General features: G+C 44.0%; 1 protein-coding gene across 1 annotated transcript in view; it reads left to right on the top strand.

The window, feature by feature from the left end:
• LOC147464377 (superoxide dismutase [Cu-Zn], chloroplastic-like) overlaps window positions 1-12,230 on the top strand; it is a 107,101-nt gene extending 94,871 nt beyond the window's left edge. Inside the window, exons 7-8 of the mRNA XM_086514477.1 lie at window positions 11,890-11,943; window positions 12,036-12,230. Coding sequence (XP_086370603.1) covers window positions 11,890-11,943; window positions 12,036-12,061 — 80 coding nt within the window. The 3' untranslated portion in view covers window positions 12,062-12,230. The remainder of the gene's footprint in view (window positions 1-11,889; window positions 11,944-12,035) is intronic.
• Window positions 12,231-12,444: the final 214 nt, after the last annotated feature.

The raw sequence follows: 12,444 nt of genomic DNA, 5'->3' as shown, positions 1-12,444 counted from the left end.
CTGAAAGTAGATCCCTTGCATGGATCAGATGTTCTGCTACTAAACCCTCATGATCATATGCTCTTCTTGTCTTCATCTTATCAATGGCTTTTTCCACCATTTCCGTAGTAAAGAAAGTACTGGTAGCAAGGCATGGCTCTAGCGGATCTGGTAATGGAGGCTGTCCAGATACCGTATATAATGATGTTACATATTGACCCCAAATCTCAGGGGAAGTAATTGTCGGAGGCGATGAGTGCTCGTGAAATAAACGCCAGGCCTCATGTGAGTCCTGACTCAAGAAGAGCTGATATAAATCCTTCTCCAGTTTGGCTAAAATTGCCCTTTTCTTGCGACGTACTATACGCCGAAGGCAATCCGAGACTGCTTATATGTGATGATCCCAAGTGTAAGCTCTTTCTGGACCTGAGTTCTCGTCTCTCTGCATTCCTCGTCGTACCAACTGTTTTGAGGCATGTTCCCAGATCCTCTCTTCTGATCAGGCTGAGTATGTGGGTATGCCTCTTGTGCTGCTCCATGTAGTATCTCTGTTAGCTGAGAAGTAATCTCCTCTACAGTATATACTGGCTCGGCTGCCCACATCCTATTATAGATCTTTTCCACATAGATTGAATTAGTCTTTGGCGTGAAAGTATATCTTGTGTGTGTCTTCTTCCTTTGTACTTGAGAGGCATTGTATTGGAAGGAGATTGATAAGGTCAAGAGAGCATGATCCACTGCAATCCAAACCGGTTTGGGTCCCACCTTAAAGTCCTCGATACTAGAAATAAAGCTTGGTGAAGTCATGACATAATCCACTGTACTGGCCCCATGCCTGTGCGGGAAGCATGTGAATCCCCCAGATAAAGGGAAATTCTCTAGACCATTATGGCCAAACCATGTGTAGTTGTAGTGGTTTCAGCTCCTCTTTAAATAAGACTGCTACTCCTCCTGAACCCCAGCCACCTCGCAGAGATCTCTTGTCTGGTCGACCAGCTATTTCCCATAAATACCCCTTCACATGTGGCATAAGCTGTCCCGGTATCTGGTGTGTCTCTGAGTAGAAAACTATGTCTCTATCCCTAAAGCTGTCTTCAAAGGCACCTACATCTAGCCTATATGATCCATTACAATTCCACGCCGCTATCCGGAGCGTCGCCCCATAGGTCTCGCACCGTCATGATGAGCGCTTTTCTAGAACCACTACTTTCCCTCCTCTGTAAAAGGCGATTTTCCCCTTTTCTCTTGCTGCCTTGATCTCTGGCATCAACTCTTGCATGTGTGCCACTTGTGCCAATGTAAGGTCATCTCCCAGGAGAATTCCGGTTTTCTTAAGAGTTGGCCTCTTCTTTAGAAATTCTTTCCTTATTTCTATATTCGGGAAGCGGAGAATAAGTGCCCTATCCTTTACGTTTCCCTTCTCGTAGATTCCTTTCTTGCCCACTCTCCATGCACTTGTGTGAGTAGGCTCTGTGATGCCCATGCGTTGTAGCAGTTCCCTCACTTCTTCATCTACATTCTCTTTGTCTTTGACTCCTGTGACCCGCACATGCAGAGCCCGATTCTTCCTTTTCTGCTCTTCCTCAAAGGTCATATTAATAATGGTGGAGGTAGGTGTGGTCTCAGGCATGTGGGCCTTCCCTTTCTTCGCATCCTCAATCCATTTCTCTGCTTCATCAACCTTTTCTTGTGTCTTAACAAGACGTTCCGCCCATGAAGATGCCGTTTTCGATTTGTGTTCATCTCCTTCCCGTAGAGCTTTCATTTGATCCTTCATGTCGTCGAGCTCCTTCAGCACCGAAGGTTGGTCGTCTCCCTTCTCCTTAGTTGCTTATTTGCAAGCCGCAAGTTCTCCTTTTAGCTCCTCGATTATTGCATCTTTTTCCCCCATGTGCTTTTCCATATTTGTTCTCCATGCTTCAAAACTTGCTACTCCCTCATCGAGTTTCTTTTGCATAACGCATTCTGTTACATTTACTTCGGCCTTGATTAGCTTTCGTAATTCCGTTTTCACAATCTTTATTTCCTCATTCTGTACCCCCCGGATCTCTCTCCTTAGTTCTCTCATCATGTCTCCATACATGGAGTTCCTGTAGCTCTCAGCGTTCGCGTGCATTTCCTTCCTGATGTCATCCCTCATATAGTTTAGCTATGATTTGAGCATCACCTGGACCTTCTCCATCAGTAGCTCATCATGTATCCTGGAGGTTTTCCCAACTCGTAAGGATCCTGGTGATAGTACAGTATCTCTGTTTCTCCGTTTGAAAGTAGCCATCGTTTTTTTTGGGGTGGTGTAGCTATCTACACCCGGCCCTTCCCCTTCGGTAGGCGGATCCATCGAACCCGCCCCACAAATGTGGGGTAGGGTACTAGGGTGAGGGACTGAGAATAAGGCAAACTTATTTTAAAGCTTAAAAACCTTTAAACTTTAAAAGTTTCTTTCAAAGCTTAAAAACCTTTAGGAGATGGGAAGTCCTTCTACGCGTAGGTAAAGGAGGGGTGCCGGGGACTTGCTACGCGTAGGAAGTCCTACGCGTAGAAGGAGAGGGCTTGTGTGCGAACAGGTCGCGCGGTGGGTAATGTACGCACAGATGCAGGCTGCTGCTGCAAGATGGTCGGGTGGGAGGCAGCGGTGCTCACATTCTGTGACTGAAGAAACGCCTCCTTTGCTTCTCAATGCCACTCATAGGCAAATCCCCCGATTGACGCAACAGTGCTCTGAAATGCAGAAATTGCCCCCTCTTCCTCCCGCACCTCAAGCTCCCACAGGCAGAGAGAGAGAGAGCGCTAATGCTCACCTGTTTCCCCTCAGCCAAGCTGGCGGTATCAATTCACGTCGCGAGAGAGATAGATAGATTTTATTATCGTCCTCGGAGGTCAAATATGACCTATGGGACCAAAGTTACATGTGATGTAGTATGTGTATGGCTGATGAGTGACTCTCGATGCTCCAAAATTGTAGTGATGAGAGTCGCAATGGAGAGCCCACACTTTGGCTGGGAGAGGAAAGTGTGTAGGTCTAAGTTATGGCTGAAAATGTGAGAGAAGCAAGTTCGGATGTGATCAAAAGCTGAGCACTCTAGTAGTGTGTGGTACTCAGACTCTCGAACTTGCAGTGAGCATAATGTGCACAATCGATTTGACTCTTCTCCATTGCCCCAACGCCCTATCTCGCATCGAAGGAAATGGGAGCTAAGCCGAATTGCTGCGATAGTGCGTATCGCGGACAAGGGAATAGGCTCAAGCATGTAAGTGTGAGTACGGTTTCCTCTCTCAGCGAAGAACATGGTTTTGTAGTTGGGGGCAATATAGGTGGTGTAATGTATGAAGCGTGACCCACCAGATTTCTCCCAAAGCCGTAATACATTGGCATTGTAGAAAAGCTTCATTCACTTGAGAGTCAATTGAAGCATCATGTACCAAGTGTAATGCATCCCATCTCCCAAACCACTTCTTTATGTCTTGCATCCATCCCGTGCTCAAGATCTTGCTTTTATGCGTCTTTTGAACTTTTTTGCTTGCTTCCCATGCAATTGTAGGAAGTCGATGTGAGGGGTTTTGACGCATCTTTATCATGTACTCCACAACCCTTTCCATGCCCATAACCTCAATTGGAAGAGATCCCGACTCAAGAAGTAGGAGCATATATGGTGTTTGTGTCTTAACTTGGAGAAAGTTTGTAAGAAAACGCTTTTGGACATTCTCAAACTCTTTCCAAGTAGACTTTGAGATGCTCCCGCCCCACACTTCAACTCCATAAAGAAGAACCGGTGTCACCAATGCATCAAAAAGATACTTCTTGAGAACCCAACACTTGATGTTTCCCGCATTACACATGTTCTCAAATGCATAATATGCTCTCTTTCCCGCTTCCAAACGACGCATAGCACATTCATGCCACTTGTGATTGGATGGAACCTCAAGGCCAAGGTACTTAAAGCTCTCAACAACTTCAAGTGTCTCGTTGTTGTACACAATGCATGGCTTCTCCTTATGGTTGGTTTTCACAAGCATAACCTTTGTTTTGGATTCATTTACAATCAGCCCACTATGCAAGCAAAAGTTCTCAAGGACAACCATAAGCTTTTGTGCATCTTCTAAAGTGTGTGCTAGAAGCACTACATCATCCGCATACAACAAAAGCATGATTACCGCATTGCAAATAGTGACCTCTTCAATGCCTTCTTCTTGCATAAAGTCAAGTACCATTTGTTCCAATTGATCGATGCATAGACCAAAGAGAGTTGGTGACAATGGACATCCTTGTTTAACCCCAATAGTGCTTACAAAAATTTCTGAAATTTCTCTTCCCATGCGCAATTGACAAATCACCTTCTCATAGATTCGAGAAACCGCAAGCATAAACTCACTTGGCACTTGGAATTCTTCCATCCTTCTCCACAAATTGTTACGTGGAATCATATCAAAGGCTTTCTTAAAGTCCACAAAACAACAATACAATCGCTTGCCTTTCAACCGACTTTCCTCCATGAGAACACGAAGAGTGACAAGATGATCAATGGTGCTATGGCATCGACGAAAACCCGCTTGTCCCTTTGCACGCTTGTCATTCTCTTCAGCCCAATCACTCAATTTCATCTCCATTATGCACCCAAACAACTTTGCCATAAGAGACCCAATCATTATAGTCCGGTAGTTGCTTACATTCTTTACATCCCCTCCTTTATGCAAAGGCTTAACCCAATTAGTACTCCAATCATAAGGCATACCATGTTGAAGTGCAAGGTTGAACATATCACACATCCACTCATGGGTAAAATCTCCCGTCCATTTGATCATCTCCGGCTTGATACCTTGAAGAGCTCCCGCTTTGCGAGTGGCCAACTTTTCAAGCCCACTGCATACATCCTCAATAGTAAAAAAAGACGGCATACATGGGAGTGAACCATAAAATGGCATTTTTTCAGTATTTTCTTGCTCATATAATTGCCTACAATGTGTGTACATATCCACTAGACTCAAGTTACCAAAATTCTCAACCCGCTTGCCTCTCAAGTTTCTCCAAAATCTTCCACATGCATGTGCCTTTTCTTGGACTTGAAATTCTTGTTGCTTTACTTCCCATCTTCTTCTCTTCTTTTGAATCAATGCCTTGTATGTATGCAAATGACTTTGATAGTTGTCTTTGTCCATAGTTGCATCAAGCTTTATCAAGGACTTTCGAGCATCTTGACATTCTTTATCAAACCACCTTTTGCGTGATCTATCTTTGTTGATACCATTGAGATGCTTTATGGCAAAGCATTCTTCCACACAAGAACAAATAGCTTTCTTGAAATCTTCCCATTTAGTTTCCAATGGTGCATCACATTGAAGCTTTGTCATCCATAATTTTTGCTCAACCATTTCAATGTACATTGGTGCCCGTTTGAAATCCATACATAGTGATAACTTCTCTTTCCTTTGGCTGAGATTATCATGCTTAGTTGCTTCTCCACATGAAAGGTCAATACATAAGGTGCGATGGTCGGACTCCGGGGTCCATTGACCAAACATAAAACTCTTTATGCGATACATGATGGCTTCAGAGAGTAGCATATAGTTAATCACACTATCCCCATTATGTCTTCTACATGTAAATCCATTGGTTCCACTCCACAACGATACACCATTGACAATGAGCATACCCGTGCTATTACACATGTGTAAAAGTAACTTTCCATAGTGATCCGGCTCTTTCTCATCCATTGAAGTACGATCATACAAGTGAACTTCCTCCAACTCCCTTGAAATGTATCGCATATCAAATTGTTGAGTATCATGTTGCAATGTTTTTGTACGAGCATTCATATCCCCAAATACAATAACATCACCTTCACCTTTGAAATAAGCAATGTCCTCTTCCAAATCAGAAAATGGTTGATCTCTATCCATGCAAGCATAAAAGGGAGAATCATGATGAGGAATGTAGCAACCGGCTACAAAAATGGGTGCTCTTTTTGGTGTCATAATTTTCAGCCATACATAACGTTTGTACTTGTCATCTTTCACAATTGATACAAAATCTTCCAATCCTTTCTTAACCATACATGCTAACCCTCCTTGTCCTCTTCGTTGCTTGAGATTCTTTGACCACATCAATGAATGTACATTGTAATCCTCCAAGCCGTTAATCCTTTGTGTATCATGCTCCCAAGTTTCAACAAGAAGTACAACATTGGCTTTGCTTGTTAGTTCATCAATGCCAACCCCCGCATTCCATGGGTATCCATTACAATTCCAAAAGCATATTTTCAATTGTAACTCGGTCTCATAGGTCACGCATCCCTATTTGCTTGAGAGACTTGCCTCCTCCTTGGGCACATTTTCTTCATGAGAGATCTCCTTGTTTTTATTATTCTTTTCCTCATATGCCTTGCGACGCATATTTTGTTGCTTAATAGTGCGATCTTCACATACAAAACATTTTGTATCCCTCAAATAGATCCAACTATTATCAAGGATAATCTTTCGCTTGGTCTCATCCGGCATGGTGTATACAATTGGCCGTTCTCCCGAGCGAGGAGCTCCTTGCTTCCCCACTCTATGTGCTCCATAGACCATAACTCCGGACATGCCAAAGTGAATTTTGAAGAAATCTTCAATAACAATGGCAAGAGAAGGAGGTGTCTCTAACTTCTCTTCGGGAATTCCACGAATAACAATGTTCTTGGAACGTCGCTCCCGTTCCTTCAACTCCTCCACATCCACATTCTCAACATTCTTTGTTTGAACCATAGCTTGCATGAGTGAGGAATTAGAAACCACATTGCTACCACATACATCAGCCCAAGACTTGTTTGTGCATACATTTTTCATGTCGCATACATCCCGGCTCATAGTGTCAAATTTCTCCTCTTTCAATACATGTTCATGCTCTACTTTGCTCATCCGCTCCTTCAAAGCATTCAAGTCCACAAGAGAGCGTTTACATTCCTTGACTTCCTCTTCAAGTTGCATCAAACGTGTTGTTTGCATCTCAAGTGTCCTCTTGAGATTCTCATTCTCAACCATAAGTACCCTTAGTGTGCCATTTTCCATTGCAAGTGCTCGTAAGTCTTCGCCTTGTTTGTTTACGGTCTCTTGCAATGATACCAAGTACGCCATGATCATGGTTTCCGATGTCGTTGGTTGGGTGGTTGTGTTGCTATCTCCACACTTAGGAGATTTTGGATCATTTTCCACAATGGTTGTGGACCTTGTTGAAGAAGAAGAACCCTTGCGAGTGCCGGAAGACATTGTATGTAAAATAGGAGAGAGAGAGAGAGAGAGAGAGAGAGAGAGAGACCCTAGCATGCGCTCGCGATGGCGGCCCCTGCTTGTGAGAGTTCACGTTCGCTCCACACACACACACACACACACACACACACAGAGATGCCTCAAGGAGTGCGTCTGCCCTCTAGAGATGGAAACCTGTGCTCTCCTAAGCGTACTCATACGGGAAGGTGCTCTGCCTTTGACTACGGTGCCCACAGAATGGGCTGCCCTAAGGGGAATTTTGGCAGGAGAAGGCATTGTCCCCAGTTGAGGAGCATATGCATGTGCTACCCAGGACTGTCACCAAAGCACATAAAGTCTGCCCATCATAAAAGCAAGAAAAACGCTTGGGGGGGGGGGGGCCTGGGGGGCGGGGCTTCAAAACCTCAAATCCCCCCCCCCCCCCCCCCCGCCCCCAAAAAGAAAAAAAAACCAAAATACTGCCCTGTTGTGCTGAGCACACTGCAGAAGAGGACCGCCTTTGGGCCCATATATAGGCCCGGATCCTTGGCTGCCCGACCCGGCTGCCTCCCTCCACGACTTAATAAAAAGGGAATGAACCCTAAGAAAAGGAAAGAGGGGCCTATAGGTTATCTGGCACACCGAGAAGGTAGGGGGTATATACACAGGGCCTAGAGGAGACTACATGGTGCCTCGAAGATCTCGACATGAGAGAACTACCTCACAATTGCCAACAATCACAAAACAGCCCTCACTCCCTGTCACCTGTCCCTAGGAGAAACCGGGAATAACTGGACGAATCTGGAGAGATGCTGTAACTCTTAACACCCCCTCTCAGCTTGTGGAAGGAAAGTCGACCAGGAAGCTGGAGTGAGCAATCTGCAACTGTAAAATGGTTTCATGGATGAGGATATGTGCAATAGAACTCCGAGGTTGAACACTACACAGCTGTAGTACCATCCAACCACTACTCCGGGAAGTAAAGTGCTATTTGCTGGAGAAGAACCCAGCTCTAACAAGAATCTCCTCAACAACCGACTCACAAATCACATAGCCAGCATCTGCGCTCCAAGAGAAAGCATCAAAACTCAAGGCCAAGGCATAGACTACTGGTACGCGGATCATTTCCGAACTCTGAAGTACTCCACCCTCGAGGAAAGAGTTGGAAAACTGTACAGGCCAAAATCTCCAAGCCACTTTGGGAAGTCCAAAGAATGTGGACAATCGAGGCTCTCGAGAAATCAATTGTTCGATGACGAAGAACCAACCCATACGTCATGAGAAAACTACAAACTGTATCGGAAGGAACTTCATTAGGATTGAGAGTGAAAAGTGCTATTGATCGTCATCTGTCTGGAACACCACCTGAGGGAATATCACTACACTTTCAGAGTGAATTGGAAAAATGCATCCAATAGAAAGGAACACAGATCAATATTGAGACTGCAGCTAATATGGCAAGATAAAGAGACCCTGCACCCAAGCTCCCAAGCTCTCTAGGAGGAGAGCAAGGTGCTATGGAAAGCCACCAAATAGATTGTCAGTCCTGCTTGTTACACATGAACCACTGAAACTGAAAGGAAGTACAAGCTGGCTCCATATCCCCTCTGAAGGGAGAACACGTGAACCATGGATAACTACGTGTGCAACTGGGTCACCCAAGGTAGGTAACTTGGAAACAAAATATACTGCGGAATTTGGAACCAAATCTGGGAGAATCCAAAAGAACATCTCCCACTGAAGAATGCTCGAGCTAACTATAACTGGTCCCTAGTCCAAGAACGACCACCATCCACTTGTACGAAACTACATGCTAGTCGAAGGATAAGGGAAGTAGGTGTCTCCTGAATGGTACAATCTCCAAGGATCAACGTGGAAGACGAAGCATAGGAACTATTTCTTGGATGCACTGCGAAGAGCAACCATCACACCACAAATCCAAAAGACCAAGCAACCATTGCAGTGGCTCAAGGAAACATCTGCCAAGATACTAACTGCATTGTGGGCTAAAGCACACCATCCAAAGCCGCAAGAAGAGGGCAAGGAAACCAAGGACTAGAAGACACCGTGCACGGTACTCTGTTGAATGGAGCACGAGAAGTTGACTGAAGATAATAGCCAGAAGCCCCCTCTAAAAGAGAGGTATCCTCAAAAGTACGCTTTGAGGTAATGATTGACTCAACCCGAGGTTGGAACAGAGCAAACAATGTCACTAAAAGCTCCAAAGCTAAAGCCAAGAGCCCCCCTAAAGATAGGAATCCCCCTTACCACTCGATCCTGGGAAAAGAGAATAAGTACCACCGGAAGAAATATGAGACAACGTGGAGTAAAAGTGCTTCCTATGTACAGAATAGCCAAACTTGAATCTCATAGAACTCGAGACTCAAAGAGGATCACACCATCGATAAATTCTAACTGCTAAGAATCGGAAGACCTGAAAGGTCGTCACCAAAGGATCATGTTTGCCAAACAAGTGTTCAGGGTCCAACAGGACCTAGCTACACAAGCAAACTCCCTGAGATCAAACCGAATGTCTACCATTTCTCTACATTTGCCAAGATCAAACATGAAGGTACAATCCAATACAATATGACAAACTCCATACAGACTTGGAAGAGAACATATACTCCTCGTGTTGTAACATATACTTCTCCAAAAATATCCTTTCCACTTGTGCTCAAGAGAATATACCCACATAACTGTGTAATCAATATTCAATATGCAACATAACACCAATACTCAAGGGTAAAGGAACTGCTTAGGGAAACTGCAACCTGCCCACGAAGATTGGAATGGGCTTCCCTAAGTTCGAAGCTCTCCAACGGAAGTACGGGAGAGATCTCCAAATATTGTTGACTGCGTAAGTAGGACCAAGATGTCTCCATCAATTGCTGACAGTGTATGCAAAGTTCAAAACTGTCATCCATATAATCTCGACAAATCTGCTGTCGAACATCAAGAATACCGCCAAAAAGGGATTGCAAACCTGTCATGCAAATGGTACTGAAAAATTCATAAAAGGGCAAAGGAGTGACCAAATTTGTAGGGCCACATTACCATCGGTGAAGAGAGAACATGGAGATGGGAGTAGACGGTAGTCCACACTCCACCAAAACCTCCTTGAACTATTGTCATTATTGTTGGCTAAGCATCTGGCACCACATGCTCCACCTCTAACCCTCATCATTTGAAGTTTGATGATCATACAAGAATTGGTTCTGTCGATAGAACTATCCTTCTCTGCATGTCAAAGCCAACTCCAACACATGCACTGGGACATGCACTTGATATGTTGCATATCGGATGAACAAGAGTCAACTGAAGTCGGAACTGAACCTTCCATCCTTGGATGGAAAAGAAAAAATCAAAGAACATCCTCTAGTTGAAGCCCAAGAGAAGCCTCTATCTTTGAGTAGCTACTTGGCAGTTTCCAAAGACATCATTCAAAGGAATTGCCATAATTTGTGGGCAATCCAAATGACGTACCCATCTCCATCATCCATTTGGTGTTGCTCTCGCCAATCTTGCCGCATAGAGGCAGCATAGGCTTGCCCGTAACCTTCGTGGACATCAGCGCTGGTATATCCATACATCTGCTCTATGAGCATCCATCTGGTTTGTGTTTTGGTTTACACCATCCAAGTTGGGGCATCAAAGGTTATTGTTTTGGGGATTCGTCTTGAAAGAGTGTACCAACTATGCCTTGACATTGTGGAGTCTTTGTAAATTGGGAATGCTGGTAGAACAATATCCATCCAATCAAATGGAGTCTTGCATTGAGGTATTGCATTTGTATACATTCCATTTACGCAATCTAAAGCAAATACCGCACCAGTAACGGTCTTGAGAGGGTTGGTTGGAACCCCATCAATGTGTTCTCTCTCTCTCTCTCTCTCTCTCTCTCTCTCTCTCTCTCTCTCTCTCTCTCTCTCTCGTAACTAAAAAGAACCATGAATAACAGATCGTTGCATTTAGCACCACAAGGAAAGAACAAAGGATTATGATAGTGTGATTGCCCGATTCTACCTGTTCACTCATCACGGCATCTGACATCCTTTGCATCTGCCCAAAATACAAAAAAAGAACAAAACTTGCACAACCGATCAAGTGGGTACACACGCATGCATTCAGAGAGAGAGAGAGAGAGAGAGAGAGAGAGAGAGAGAGAGAGAGAGAGGCAAGCAACCCATAGATACAAGCACAACACGTAGACACACAAAACAAAAAAAATGCACACAGCCAGAGAGTAGAGGGGGGGCGCTTGGTGTGATGGCCTAGCACTGCAGTCAGAAAGTGAAAAGTGCCCTTGAAATCCTCGCTTTATGGGAGATCAAGGCAACCTTGAGACCTTCGGACCAGTTATAACTGTGAGAGCATTGGAATGCTAAACTGAGGAGTTTCAAAGACAATGAGATTGAATGTCTTAGAGCCTAAGAAAAAGTTTCTCCTTAGAAATATGAAGATGGATTTCTGGCGTCTCACCCATCACTTTGTATTATAGAGCTGAGGTCTCTACTTTAAAGACAAGAATGAAGGGTGATGGAGGAATATACATGCCATGTCTAGGGAAACTTGAAAGAATACTTGCAAGGAAGATGTGGCATATTTGGACTGGTTTTGAATGTGCTGGTTGTTCTTGGATTTTGGTGAACCCTTGATTTTAAGGCTGTTGCAATATATGTGTCATACCAGGTGGACAAGAGCTGAGTCTCACAACGGGCAATGCGGGTGGGCGACTTGCATGTGGTAGGTTGTATATCCCTTAACAGTCTTGTTTGTGGCTATTTCAGATCTTTTCTCCTTTCCAACTTATTTCATTCTGGTAAGCGATTTTGCAGGGGTTGTTGGTCTGTCTTCAAAATGATTGTTTTTGTTACTACAAGGACATGTGCTACCAGTTGTGAACATTCTTGTATGAATAATTCTTGCAATTCGTTCCCTTTCCCTGTTTTTTGGGTCTGAGGTGTCTATATTGTACAAATTTTTGTGAACTTTATGGCTTAAAAAGAGGCATATTATCATCTCTGAAACAAGTTTTAGCTTGTTGATTACCTGAAGAATCCCTTATTTGATTACCTGCCCCTAAAAACAGCACCTAAAGTCATGCATTTTGAATGGTGTGCATCTCATTGCTGCTATCTTGAAAGTGAGTATTTAATATTTTGAAGACAGTAGCACAAGCATAAGAGCAGCATTCCTATGCCTACATTGATCTTCTTTTTAAATGCTTGATATTAGTGCTCTGTT

This window comes from Adiantum capillus-veneris, chromosome 1, assembly GCF_014529385.1.
Source record: "Adiantum capillus-veneris isolate H3 chromosome 1, ASM1452938v2, whole genome shotgun sequence".
NCBI lineage: Eukaryota > Viridiplantae > Streptophyta > Polypodiopsida > Polypodiales > Pteridaceae > Adiantum > Adiantum capillus-veneris.
This window is presented reverse-complemented; position numbering and strand designations above follow the sequence as displayed.